The 14,945-nt window shown below is 40.4% G+C and overlaps 2 protein-coding genes across 3 annotated transcripts in view; both read left to right on the top strand.

The window, feature by feature from the left end:
• Nucleotides 1–3,334, top strand: part of ponzr1 (plac8 onzin related protein 1) — a 37,052-nt gene extending 33,718 nt beyond the window's left edge. For both annotated transcript variants that reach the window (XM_028796229.2, XM_028796228.2), the window contains exon 4: nucleotides 3,110–3,334. In XM_028796229.2, the coding sequence (XP_028652062.2) occupies nucleotides 3,110–3,241 (132 nt within the window). In that variant the 3' untranslated portion in view covers nucleotides 3,242–3,334. The remainder of the gene's footprint in view (nucleotides 1–3,109) is intronic.
• Nucleotides 1–14,945, top strand: part of acadvl (acyl-CoA dehydrogenase very long chain) — a 966,944-nt gene that overhangs the window by 344,449 nt on the left and 607,550 nt on the right. The gene's annotated exons all lie outside the window — the stretch shown is intronic.

Here is a 14,945-nt window from a genome sequence, read left to right as displayed (position 1 = left end):
TTCAAAACATAAGCAAAATAAATTCTAGTGAATCCAGTAATTGTAATGTGATTGCAAAAGTTTTCATTGAAACTCTTTTTTTTTTTTAAATTTATTACTGGGAAATGTAATTAGAATAAAGTAACGAGTTACCTTCAACACCGACTGGATTACAAATCAAATGAGTGATTTCTTAAATCTGCCGTATACGAATGACTGGACGCGGCAGAAGTTCAATAAGTTCTGATATCATCCTGGTAATGACACATCTATTACTGGTGAGTCAAAAGCAACTGAACTTAGCTGTGTATTTACTACTCATCTACCAGTGAGATGATGAATACCACAAAGTGACAGAGACTGCCGATACCGTGAGACTGAGAATATTCTTTCAGAAGTGTAACGCTTGTTTTACTCTTGAAGTGATGCGCATCTGCCTTCCATGCTTTTACCTAACTAGTGCTGCAGCACAGGTTTGTGGGAGGATGCAGAATTGGTTCACAGTGTTCAATGACTTTAATCTACATTATAAAATACTACTTTTATTTTTTCACACACAGCGTCTAAGTGCCTATATCATGAAAGTGTCTGTTCTCTCTAGTGCTGTTCAGATGTACAAGGTGGCAAGGCTTTTATTTGAGCAGCTTGCAGATCTGTGTATGAAGGAGAAATTCCAGAGCATTTCTTTAACCAGCATGGAGCACTGATCTGAATTTGAGAATGCTTCAGGTGGTCTTTATACAGTTCAACCCACTTCAGCCCATGAGAGGTTTCTGCATATCTACCTCTTATACTTATTAATCCATTCACTATTTCTCATGTGAACCCTGCATTTCCAAAGTCAAAATAAACCTTTTTCTGTAGCTATTTAACTGCAGTAGAAGTTAGTTTTTGCGTAAGTATTTTGCCCAGAGGGGGCTGAGCGGTCTCATGGTCTGGAGCCCCCACAGATTTTATTTTTTTCTCTCCAGCAATCTGGAGTTTTTTTTTTTTGTTTTTTCTGTCCACCCTGGCCATCGGACCTTACTCTTATTCTATGTTAATTAATGTTGTCTTATTTTAATTCTTACTTTGTCTTTTATTTTTCTTTTCTTCATCATGTAAAGCACTTTGAGCTACATTATTTGTATGAAAATGTGCTATATAAATAAATGTTGTTGTTGTTATTCAAACCTTACATGTTAATACTTTGTTGAGAGCCGTTTCACTGCAATAGTAGCCTTAATTCTTTTGGTTTAAGCATGTCCCAGTTTTGTTCAGCAGGGATTCTTTCCTATTCTTCTTGCCAGAATTTCTAGAGGTCCTCTCAGTTGGTGGGATGGCACCCCTGGACAGCAGTCTTCAAATAGTGCCACAGATTCTCTGTAGGGTTAAGATCATGGTTTTGATTTGGCCATTCCAAAACATTCACCTTTCTAATTTTGAGCCATTCCAGTGTCACTTTGGGTCATTGTCATGTTGAAAGATGAACCTTCTCCTGAGTCGTAGCTTCATAGCACACTGGAAAAAGTTCTCCTGCAATGCTGTGCTGTATTTGCATCCACCCATTGTCCTTTCAACTATAACAAGATTCCCAGTCCCAACACACGAAAAGCATCCCCATAGCATGATGCTGGCACCATCAGATTTTACTGTAGCTATGGGGATTATTGAGGCAAGGCCAGTGTTGGTTTTACACCACACATACATCTTTGAAGTCTGGCTAAAATGTTCTATTTTGGTCTCATCTGACCATAAAACCTTCTCCCACACCTTAACTGGGTCTTTCTCATGCTTTGTATTAACGACCCTATGTGATTTTATATAGACAATAGAGGCAGGCTCTATTGTTGGCATAGAGCTGGACGGTTTGACATCCGTAGCAGAGCAACGGGCACTCAGCAGGCTCCTATCAATTATGGAGAATCCACTACATCCATTAAACAGTGTCATCTCCAGACAGAGGAGCAGCTTCAGCGACAGACTGCTGTTACTGTCCTGCTCCACTGACAGACTGAGAAAATCATTCCTCCCCCAAACTATGTGACTCTTCAATTCCACCAGAGGGGGTAAACGTTGAACATTATTCAAGTTATTGTCTGTTTTTTACCTGCATTTTTTATTACTCTTTAATTGAATATTTTTTGCTGCTGGAGTATATGAATTTCCCCCTGGGATTAATAAAGTATCTATCTATCTATCTATCTATCTATCTATCTATCTATCTATCTATCTATCTATCTATCTATCTATCTATCTATCTATCTATCTATCTATCTATCTATCTATCTATCTATCTATCTATCTATCTATCTATCTATCTATCTATCTATCTATCTATCTATCTATCTATCTATCTATCTATCTAGACCTTCTTAAGAATGACTTCTTTCTTACTACCCTCCCGTAGAGGTCGGTTGTATGGTGAGCTTTTGAAATTGTGGACCCTCTGCACCTTTACTCCAGTTTCATTCAAAGAGCACTGTAGATTTCTGAGAGTAATGGTTGGATTTCTAGTCGCCTCTCTCTCCAGTTGATGTCTTGCTCTGATGTTTAGTTGTAAGGGACGACCTGTTCTAGTAAGAGTCTGGGTGCTGTGATGATTCTACTCTCTGATGATGGATCCAACGTTGCGAAATGGGACGGTCAAACTCCAAATTTTTTTGTAGCCATTTCCTGCCTTGTGCATTTCAATGATCAGCAGAAAGCTCCTTTGTCTTCATTTTTGCAGTGATTATCCAATAAAGACTATGGTCCTTACAAAGGGGGCTTTTTATAGCCAGAGAGATATGAAGGACTCATAAGTACTACCTAATTATGTTTAATTATGACTGTCACCTTTGCGTCGTTTGTGATTAATTTGTCATTTGTGTAACCCTGGAGCTTCCGAAGCACAGAGGTTTAAAGCACTAACTTTTGAGTTTTCCTTCTTCAATTAAATATCTACAGAAAATGATTTATTTTGACTCTGGACATGTATTGTTACAGCATGAGATTTCACATTGAAAATACAGAATGGATGAATATGTGTGAAAATCTTTTGTCATGAAGAAAATGATGACGACTTTCAAGGGGATTGAATACTTTTGCACATCACTGTAAGTATTCTACTCACAACGAGTCTCTAACCCTGTCTCTCTTTCCTTCACAGGGCTCCATCTGCGATGACTGCTGTGTTTTGTGCTCCTGCTTTTATTGTGCCTGGTGCCAGATGGCTCGCGAGGTTAAAATCCGCTCCAAACATGGTACCACTTACGTCGCTGTCAACCAAGTAGTCCTTTAGAGAATGAAAATGAATTCAAGAAGCTTTTACAGGGATGTGTATTTCCTCAGACAGTGCTTATATTATTATTAGAAATTTTTGTTTCCTATTCTACCTTTGAATTTTACCTTAGTAAAAATTGATTAATTACAATTTGATTGATTACATCTTGTAAGAAGGGGCCTGAGTTGCCTCGAAAGCTTACATATTGTAATCTTTTTAGTTAGCCAATAAAAGGTGTCATTTTGCTTGACTTTTCACTACCTTAGTAAAAAGAAATACAGTGGTGTGAAAAACTATTTGCCCCCGTCCTGATTTCTTATTCTTTTGCATGTTTGTCACACAAAATGTTTCTGATCATCAAACACATTTAACCATTAGTCAAATATAACACAAGTAAACACAAAATGCAGTTTTTAAATGATGGTTTTTATTATTTAGGGAGAAAAAAAATCCAAACCTACATGGCCCTGTGTGAAAAAGTAATTGCCCCCTGAACCTAATAACTGGTTGGGCCACCCTTAGCAGCAATAACTGCAATCAAGCGTTTGCGATAACTTGCAATGAGTCTTTTACAGCACTCTGGAGGAATTTTGGCCCACTCATCTTTGCAAAATTGTTGTAATTCAGCTTTATTTGAGGGTTTTCTAGCATGAACCGCCTTTTTAAGGTCATGCCATAGCATCTCAATTGGATTCAGGTCAGGACTTTGACTAGGCCACTCCAAAGTCTTCATTTTGTTTTTCTTCAGCCATTCAGAGGTGGATTTGCTGGTGTGTTTTGGGTCATTGTCCTGTTGCAGCACCCAAGATCGCTTCAGCTTGAGTTGACGAACAGATGGCCGGACATTCTCCTTCAGGATTTTTTGGTAGACAGTAGAATTCATGGTTCCATCTATCACAGCAAGCCTTCCAGGTCCTGAAGCAGCAAAACAACCCCAGACCATCACACTACCACCACCATATTTTACTGTTGGTATGATGTTCTTTTTCTGAAATGCTGTGTTCCTTTTACGCCAGATGTAACGGGACATTTGCCTTCCAAAAAGTTCAACTTTTGTCTCATCAGTCCACAAGGTATTTTCCCAAAAGTCTTGGCAATCATTGAGATGTTTCTTAGCAAAATTGAGACGAGCCCTAATGTTCTTTTTGCTTAACAGTGGTTTGCGTCTTGGAAATCTGCCATGCAGGCTGTTTTTGCCCAGTCTCTTTCTTATGGTGGAGTCGTGAACACTGGCCTTAATTGAGGCAAGTGAGGCCTGCAGTTCTTTAGACGTTGTCCTGGGGTCTTTTGTGACCTCTCGGATGAGTCGTCTCTGCGCTCTTGGGGTAATTTTGGTCGGCCGGCCACTCCTGGGAAGGTTCACCACTGTTCCATGTTTTTGCCATTTGTGGATAATGGCTCTCACTGTGGTTCGCTGGAGTCCCAAAGCTTTAGAAATGGCTTTATAACCTTTACCAGACTGATAGATCTCAATTACTTCTGTTCTCATTTGTTCCTGAATTTCTTTGGATCTTGGCATGATGTCTAGCTTTTAAGGTGCTTTTGGTCTACTTCTTTGTGTCAGGCAGCTCCTATTTAAGTGATTTCTTGATTGAAACAGGTGTGACAGTAATCAGGCCTGGGGGTGGCTACGGAAATTGAACTCAGGTGTGATACACCACAGTTAGGTTATTTTTTAACAAGGGGGCAATTACTTTTTCACACAGGGCCATGTAGGTTTGGATTTTTTTTCTCCCTAAATAATAAAAACCATCATTTAAAAACTGCATTTTGTGTTTACTTGTGTTATATTTGACTAATGGTTAAATGTGTTTGATGATCAGAAACATTTTGTGTGACAAACATGCAAAAGAATAAGAAATCAGGACGGGGGCAAATAGTTTTTCACACCACTGTACATGTAACAAGTACATCAAAAATGGAGGAACCAATGGATGCTGTATTCAGAAGGGTATCATGATGCCATCAGAAATGTTTTAAACTCTCAAACTGAAATAAGAAGTGTTACATTATCAAACCCACCTTAAACACAATATGATTTAAGGCTTTTCTGTGAATTAACATGATCAGATAAGAGTGGTAACATGGCGTACAAGGTCCGAACCTCTGTCTGTTTTGATGACATTGTGCATTTAGGAACCTGTGTTCACTGTATATGCTAGGCATTATGTCCCTCTTTCTTTGAGTGTTCTGCTTCATTTGTTCATCTAACATTGCAGCCCTTTTGTGGAGGCCAGACGACATTATGTCTGGGTACTGATGAAGGACATTTTGTCATTTTATATACCTGTAGAGGTTGGGAGCATGTACTGATACACCACACAATGAACCACCTGGCTTGGGATTCGAGTGCAGCGGGTGACACCTCAGCACCAGACTAAAACACTGTGAGGTTTTATTACGGTGCCAATTCTGCCACCAACCCCCATATTTTCCCTGTAAGTTGGAGGACCTGCTTGCAGGGCTGGATGCAGATTAATAATAATAATTCTTTGCATTTATATAGCACTTTTCTCACTGCTCAACGCGCTCAGCAATTGCAAGTTAAGGGAAGGGTCCAACAGAGCAGACTCCCTATTGGCATTTATGGGATTCAAACCGGCAACCTTCCGATTGCCAGTGCAGATCCCTAGCCTCAGAGCCACCATTCCACCTGACCGTTAACGTCATACCCAGGATGAAGCAATTGTATGTTAAGGGCCTTGTTGAAGGGCCTAGCGGAGTAGAGTCACTTTTTGTCATTTTACATGATTCAAACCAGCAACCTTCGCATTAGATGGAAATGTCAGCAAAAATGCTTTATTACTTATTTCACAGAAACATCTTTAAAATTTACTAACAAAATGAAAGTAACACAACATTACTGTATTTTAAATTGTAAAACACCATTTAAAATAAAATGAACCACAGGTTATATACAGTATGTTGACCTGGCGCTTAAATATCCTATACTTTTTGATAATAAGAGTTTGAAAAGACACAAAAAAGGCATGAACCCCCACCCACTCCACACACACTCTCTGATGATTGATCTCGCTGCAAAGATGTGATACCTTTTCTGAGGGATCGCTACGAGTGCCACTTTCCCTTCCCAACAGCTGTCCTTGCAGGGAAGACACAAAAGAAAGTGTACTTTGGATCCTGGGAATTAAAAGCAACAGAGAGTACTTCTACTCAGCTAAATGGAGAGCACCTCCATCTAGCTGTTTACCTGTAACAGAAGTTATTGCAGAGCTGTATGTGCTACCATTTACTTTTGGTGACACATGTTGTCTTTCTTGAGGGATTGCTAAAGGCCCGGTTATACTTTACGCATCTCCATAGAAGCAAGAGTCCGCATGATGTAAATTTTGCCAGCACTCGCATCATGCAGATGTTCCTCTGTGATTGTATGCCTCCAGATTTTGAATCTAAATGGTCCTGTGTGTATTGACTGCATGTGCTAGCAAACAAACCATGGACACATTTGAAGAGACACCCAGCACATGTGTGTGGAATGATTCTGCACCAGCGCACAGCCACACACACTCAATTGTGTGCAACTGCTTCTACATTTGCAGCTGTCTGCATCTGTTTAGTTTTATCCTTAACAGTGTCGCCTACCCCACCAGGAAGCTATCCTTCCTGAGTACTTAGGATACTGGGAATTACAGCTAGCTGTTGATTGAGCTTTTTGTGACTAAGGAACAGACGGAGGATGACAAAAGAGATCATTGGGACACCAGCTGGGTCACCAATTTATTATATTTATAAAAAAACAGGCATCTAGAGTGGAAGGGCCATGGCCAACTTGGTTTGCAGTAACTGGGATCTAGGCCTCTTCACTAGCCCTTTTTTTAAAACTGAAGTGGAGGAAAGAGAAGACATTATTAGCAACAATGCCCCTCTCATCTTGGAGTGGTAGTGCTTACTTCAATGGAGCCAGCAAGGTGGGCCCAAGGCACACATGCGTGACATTACATTATGTGGCTGTGTGTTCTGCCAGTCACAGTTGGTGACTGCAAGAGATATATCCGCACAAAAACATAAAATGACTGAAAATGATGACCAAGTCCTTCACATGCAGTGTTATTCCTCACTGTTAGTGATGATAGCTAGACATTAATCTGTCTTAAAAGTAGTTCTGTAAAAAAACAAAGACATCAAATGAAAATTACAGCCTGATCTGATCTAATCTAATCTAATCTAATCTAATCTAATCTAATCTAATCTAATCTAATCTAATCTAATCTAATCTAATCTAATCTAATCTAGTCTGGTCTGGTCTAATCTAATCTAATCTAATCTAATCTAATCTAATCTAGTCTGGTCTGGTCTAATCTAATCTAGTCTAGTTTAGTCTAATCTAATCTGATTTGATCTAAACTAATCTAGTCTAGTCTAGTCTAGTCTAATCTAATATGATTTGATCTAATCTAATCTAGTATAGTCTAATCTAATCTAGTCTAGTCTAGTATAATCTAAACTAATATGAATTGTAAATTGGAAATTAGGGATTTATTTTCTTGTTTGTATCTGCAGAATTGTGGCAACCCCTGTATTTAGTGGACATTTTTACACAAATATATGAAATTGCTCCGCTTGTTCAATAAGTAAGCATTTTAATTAGGATTAAATGTGGATGTTGTTTGAAGCAAAGTCCTAATATTCTTGATTATGTTTACCTCTTTTGTATAAAAGTGTCTTCCAAGTAAATGAATGTAAATGTTAGCAAATGTATGACATATGTGATAAAGTTATTATTAAGGATAAAGAACAAAAGTAGTAGAGAGAAGAGACACTGAGAAATATAACCACCCTGGTTAGAATGTTGCAAACAGGAACAGGTCTCTCCCCAATTATAGGATATACTGAAAAACTAGGGACATTTTTTTATCTGACTAATATTTTAAACAAAATATGCACAAAAATATAACAGCCTCTGCCCCTGTACCCTGATTTGAAATTTAATGGCTGCTGATTAAAACAATCTTCACACCATTCTGCTAGCAGGGGTCTTTACAGAAGCCAATGGTCTGAGGTGGGCTGTAAGAGCCAGTGGAGTTCAGCATCCAGACGATGAGTAGTATTGTGGTCCAGAGATCCTCATTCTGATTATGATCATTTGGTGCTTTGTGTGCCTTTCAAATATGTATATGTTGAAAGGTTAACCCAAAATTAAAAGTCAAACAAGCTTATCTCTAGTGCCTCAATGTTTTCGATCACTGATATCGCAAAAAGGAATGGCATTATTACAGATGTTTATACACAGTGGACATTGACAGCCTGCTTACAGTGCATTCAAAAAGTACTCAGACCCCTTCACTTTCTGTACACTCTATTGTGTTGTAGTTTTCATTTTAATTGGAAAACTTGTGTGCCACTTTTGCACTCAGCATCCATACTTTAAACAGCTCAAAGTGAACACGTTTTCAAAAAGGTTTGCAAATGTATGAAAAAGAAAAACCTGAAATTTCTCATTTGTATAAGTATTCCAGCCCATTGCTGTGGACATCCGATGTCTGGTTAGGTGCATTCTGTTTGCTTTAATTCTCCTTGAGATGTTTCTCAAACTTGATTGGAGTCTACCTGTGGCAAACTGAACTGATTGAATGTCAGTTAGAAAGGCGCATCATCTGTGGATAGAAGGACGGCATATCAGGGCAAAAACAAAGCAATTAAAGATCCAACACTCAAAGTTGTTCACCATCAGGACGAGATAGCCAATCAAATGGGTGCAATGTCACATGTCTCAAAACCTCACGTGCGCATTGTAGCATAAATATGGGGAACAAAACACAGATAAAGCAATGTCAGAGATTGAGACACTTGTGACCATTTCATCTGGACACTGAAAAACACCAATCGCTAAGTCAAAAAGCCACCAAGGACAACATCCACTCCTTGGCACTTTTCATTTTCAGTACGCTTTTTCCTAAGACTATTTTTATACAGAATTTGTTTTCTCTAATATTTTTTTCAAGGCGGTCTCCCAAGCCCAACAAGACTGCTGGATGAAGTGGGATGGTGTGGAGAGGAGGAAAATTACTTGGAGTGAGATGTGGAGCATGGAGGCTAATAGACTAAGTTTTATCATCAGAGCCACATACGACGTCTTGCCCTCCCCAACCAACCTACATCTTTGGCATGGAAAGGATCCAGCATGTCCCCTGTGCGCTATCCCAGCAACCCTCAAACACATACTGGTGGGTTGCAAGACCAGCTTAACTCAAGGAAGATACACCTGGCGCCACAACCAAGTGCATTAACGCCATGCCTCTACAAGCACAAAGTATCATCAGACAGAGAACAACCTTCATGCGGGAAGGGGAGAAACAGCGGACCAAGCCTTTACTCCAAGATAATGGTCCATTGAACCCAGCCTGGGATTGGGAGTTGCGAGTGGACCTCAATCAGAGGCTCACCTTCCCACCCGAAATTGCGACAACTAACCTGCGTCCAGATCTTGTGCTCTGGTCCAAGTCCTGTCGGCGTGTCTTCATCGTTGAGATGACAGTCCCATGGGAGGATGCTATCGATGAGGCATTCGAACGGAAGAGGCTGCGATATGCCAGTTTAGCAGCTGAAGCAGAGGGGTTGGGCTGGAACGTCAAAGTGTGGCCAGTGGAGGTGGGATGCAGAGAGTTTGTAGCCAGTTCCACCACAAGGCTATTGAAGGAAGTAGGGATCAGAGGGCAGGCTCAACGGAAGGCAATTAAAGAGCTTGCCAATGTAGCGGAACGGAGCAGTCACTGGCTGTGGCTGAAACGTAGGGACTTAATATGGGCTGCCAATTGATCGAGTGGTGTCACCATGCAACATACACCCGGGCCTGATCAACCAGGGGTGGGCCAACCCTGGCGGAGGGTGTCTTGTGATAAGCGGCCGAAACACCCAATGAAGTCGGGGCACACAACTGAAGATGTGTCGCATTGGTTTCACCACGCAATTCTGTGGCAAATTTTACTCCATTCAAGATGACTTCTCTTTTCAACTGTTGTGCTGAAGAATTAGGGATATTAACAACTAGTCCTAGTAAGAATCCTTTTCTATTTGGTATTGTTATACGTTAATAAATATTACACTGCTTATATATTTTCAATACTCTGTCTTTTATTGCGAGTGATTAAAATAATAAGAGGGTGCCAAATGTGGATTACTGCTTTCTTGCCCATAGGGCTGTTGAGGCTGTGGAAGAAAAACTAGAAGGAGGGGTCCTATAGACATTTAGGGATGATATAGTTACTGGACACAAGATGTTTTGGTATGCTTTCCATATTAAAAGGGTTAATAGATGTCAGAAACCTGTTCAGGCATAGCAGGAAACCAGGTCAAGATCAAGCGAGCAACAAAGACAAGAATGTACCAGGAGCAGGTTGATGTAAAACACCAAATGTATGATAAGAGATCAGGAGATGTCCTGTAAACCATAAAACTGGACACACACAGATTTCAAGGGTGATAGCAGAACAATAAAGATATGAGAAGAACAAGAGTGTGGTACAGCAGACTTTAGTTTCAAGAAGTAAACCAACGAACCAATCAAAGTAAATGTTTGCATGGATCAGCACTGCTATGCAAATTCACTTGTTTATAAAGCAGACCTCTGCACGTATTATTTTGACCGTTCTGATTATTCTGTAACAGACCGCTGTGATGGATGCTCCATATTTGGCATTTGCAGAGGAGATAATTAAAGATGCAATGGATGAGCTTTCTTGCGCCTGATTACTGACTCAAAGAGGTTTTGCCAAACTTGTCCTATTAGAGGATAAGTTTCTTTCTTCAATTAAAATGTTTGACTTGTACCACAAGGTCGCTCCTCAATAATTAGCACAACTTACTTAGTAAAAGTAAGATGTTGTTCAGTTAGTAAGTGGCATATCACCAAAAGTGTTGTGCTTTTATGTTTATTGCGGCTGGTGATATGTAGAGAATCTTATACAGAATATTGGGTGACTGGTGTGACCAGTAGGGGGCGCTGCAACCTCCCAACCTTCAGACACCACCACACAAATTCAAGTGCCAGATTCAGATAAGTCATTTATTAATGATAATACCTTCACATGGATCTCAATACACCCAGTTCTTCTGTTATATCTCTTTTTCCTCTCCTCCATACATCCAGGCTAGCTTTGTCCTCCTTCCGCCTGACTCCGACTTTGAGCAGCCTCTTTTATCTAGGACCAGGAAGTACTTCTGCTGCTAGGGCATAGCCCAAAAGAAGTACTTCCAGGTAAAAGGGAGGAGGAATCCCTGCAGCACCCCCCAGCAGCCCCCATGGAACCCGACAAGGCTGTTCTATGGAACTACAATATCCTGAGTGCTGTGCGGGTATCCTCACAGGTAACATTGCCCAAGGATGCTGCCTCCTATTGTCTTAGGGAAGCCCATAGTCCTGCCAAGTTGTCTCCCCTTGTCTTTCCATTGTACTGGCTTCCCGGCCAATGATGGGTGCAATCCATCTGGGGTGCCAGTGTACCCACTGTTGTGTTGGCATCTTACTGCCTGTCTATTGGGTGAGACAGGATGATCTTTGCCCTATTTCTTTTGACATCATAGGGCTGGCCTCCCATCCAGCCAAGGCACCATGCTCCATTCCGATTGGGACGCTCGGCCATTTGCGCCGTCCATCACACTGGCAATTGGCACCACTCGATACTTTGTCTGGATAGGATCTATATGAGTATGTATGTGTGTGTGTGTGTGTGCTAATCGGAACAATGAGGTGTGGGAGTCAGCGTAACCAAATAATGAAACTGGCAAGTCTTACAAACCACACAATAAAACATATTGTGCTCTGTTTTTACTCATCATATTCACACATTATTGTGCCCCCCACTGCTGTGCTCTCTTAAGTTTCTTTCTTTTGAAGCAGTCAATACATTCCTGGAACTCACGTGATTTACAAGAAAAATGTCATCAAGGCCTGAAAGCATTGCAGTATTTACCACTTTTTCCTATTGGTGTGTGTGTGTGATGCCTTAGTTGCACTCCACAGGACAAATAAAGAGAGAAACAGGAAGATAAGAAAGTTTAGCACCTCCTGTTGCTTATTTAAACAGCTCTGAACAGTTACTTTCTTTTATCTACTTTCTTTGCTAAGTTAAGAAAGGCAGGCCACTCAATGTCACACATTTTTTTTCCCTGACCAACAAAAGGAATGTTATTTGTGCTGTTTGTTTTAAACTCTATTCACCACTTTCCAACTCAAATGGTGTGAGATTTTAAAACCAATGAAACATTGACTCATACTGCAAATTTAAGCTGGCTAACCTGCATGGGTATGGGGATGTGAAAACAGGAAAACCCACACAGAAGGTGCCTCATAGACCACAACCAGGTGCAGAATGTAACCCTAGACCCTCAAACACTGCACTGCCATGCCTCCAATACCATTTTTACAGACAATTGTATATGGTTCTCTATATTATTTTGCACTTGGAATGTTACTTGATAAAAATTTTGGCAGCCCTAAGACTAACTATTCTCTCCCTGAAAAATGCCCATTCACTTACACTCACTGAACAAACTAGATTCACAAAATTTATTGACATATGCACAGTAAAAAAAACACAGTGGTTCAAACCATGCAATGAAATTCTTACTTTGCCAGTCTTCCTCACATCAAACGATAAATTAGATAGAAATTAACTTAAAAGTAATAATTAGGCAGAAATCAGAAAATAATCATAAAATAAAAATACAAAAAATAAACTACTCAGTGCCTTGTGCTACAGACAGGGTAACAATCAATGGAACTTATGGAAAGTGGAGGAAGCAATGGTGAATGTATTATTTATGAGTCTGATGGCCTGTGGATAGAAGCTAATTGTGAGTCTTATTGTCCATGATTATTTATTTTATTTTTAATTATTAGGAAGGGCGGCACAGTAGCGCAGTGGTAGCGCTGCTGCCTCGCAGTTAGGAGACCCGGGGTCGCTTCCCGGGTCCTCCCTGCGTGGAGTTTGCATGTTCTCCCCGTGTCTGTGTGGGTTTCCTTCGGGCACTCCGGTTTCCTCCCACAGTCCAAAGACATGCAGGTTAGGTGGATTGGTGATTCAAAATTGGCCCTAGTGTGTGCTTGGTGTGTGGGTGTGTTTGTGTGTGTCCTGCGGTGGGTTGGCACCCTGCCCGGGATTGGTTCCCTGCCTTGTGCCCTGTGTTGGCTGGGATTGGCTCCAGCAGACCCCCGTGACCCTGTGTTCGGATTCAGCGGGTTAGAACATGGATGGATTATTAGGAACACCTGTACACCTGCTTATTCATGTAATTATCTAATCAGCCAATCAGGTAGCAGCAGTGCAGCGCATCAAACTTTGCAGACAGAGGTCAGGACCTTCAGTTAATGTTCAGTTAATGTTCACATCAAACACCAAAATGTGACATGATTGTTGGTGCCAGGTGGTCTGGTTTGAGGATTTCTGTAACTGCTGATCTCCTGATCACACACAGCAGTCTCTATAGTTTACTCAGAATGGTACAAAAGTAAAAATCCTCCAGTGGGTGGCAGTTCCCCAGACAGAAACATCTCGTTAATGAAAGAGATCAGATGAGAATGGTCAAAATGCTTCGAGCTGACAGAAAATCTATGGTAACTCAACAGTGTCATCTCCAGACAGAGGAGCAGTTTCAGCGACAGACTGCTGTTACTGTCCTGCTCCACTGACAGACTGAGAAGATCATTCCTCCCCCAAACTATGCGACTCTTCAATTTCACCAGAGGGGGTAAACGTTGAACATTATTCAAGTTATTGTCTGTTTTTTTGTTTTTTTTTTACCTGCATTTTTTTATTACTCTTTAATTTAATATTTTTGCTGCTGGAATATGTGAATTTCCCCCTGGGATTAATAAAGTATCTATCTATCTATCTATCTATCTATCTATCTATCTATCTATCTATCTATCTATCTATCTATCTATCTATCTATCTATCTATCTATCTATCTATCTATCTATCTATCTATCTATCTATCTATCTATCTATCTATCTATCTATCTATCTATCTATCTATAACCATTCTGTGCAATTGGGATGAACAGAAAAGCACCTCAAAATACACAACAAGTTGAACCTTGAGACGGATGGGCTACAACAGCTGAAGACCACATGGGGCTCCATTCCTGTTAGCCAAGAACAAAAAGCTAAGGCTGCACTGGGCACAAGTTGTCCAAACCAGGAAAGCTGAAGATGGAAAAATGTAGCCTGGTTTGATGACTCTCAGGTTCTGCTGAGGCACATAGATGGTAGGCTCATGATTTGCCAACAGCATAATTCCATAAAGCCCACCAGCATTGTGTCAAAAGTCCAGGCTGGTGGTGGTGGTGTAATTATTTATTGAATATTTCAAAAAGAGTAAAATTCAACAAAAGTGTTCAGAAAATTGTAGTTCCATAGAACAGCCTTGTTGGATTCCGTGGGGGCTACTGGGGGGTGCTGCAGGGATTCCTCCTCCTTTTGACCTGGAAATACTTCCTTTGGGCTATGCCCTAGCAGCAGAAGTACTTCCTGGTCCTAGATAAAAGAGGTCACTTGACCTCATCCAGGCTGGTGGTGGTGGTGATAATTATTTATTGAATATTTCAAAAAGAGTAAAATTCAACAAAAGTGTACAGAACACTAATTAGATTAGATTAGATTAGATTAGATTAGATTAGATTAGATTAGATTAGATTGGATAAACTTCATTAATCTCAAAGGGAAATTCAGATGTATATACAGTAGCAGCATAAGCATAAAAA

Source organism: Erpetoichthys calabaricus, chromosome 3 (genome assembly GCF_900747795.2).
Source record: "Erpetoichthys calabaricus chromosome 3, fErpCal1.3, whole genome shotgun sequence".
NCBI classification, from domain to species: domain Eukaryota; kingdom Metazoa; phylum Chordata; class Cladistia; order Polypteriformes; family Polypteridae; genus Erpetoichthys; species Erpetoichthys calabaricus.
The sequence above is the reverse complement of the archived record's forward strand: the minus strand, read 5'-3'. Positions and strand labels throughout refer to the sequence as shown.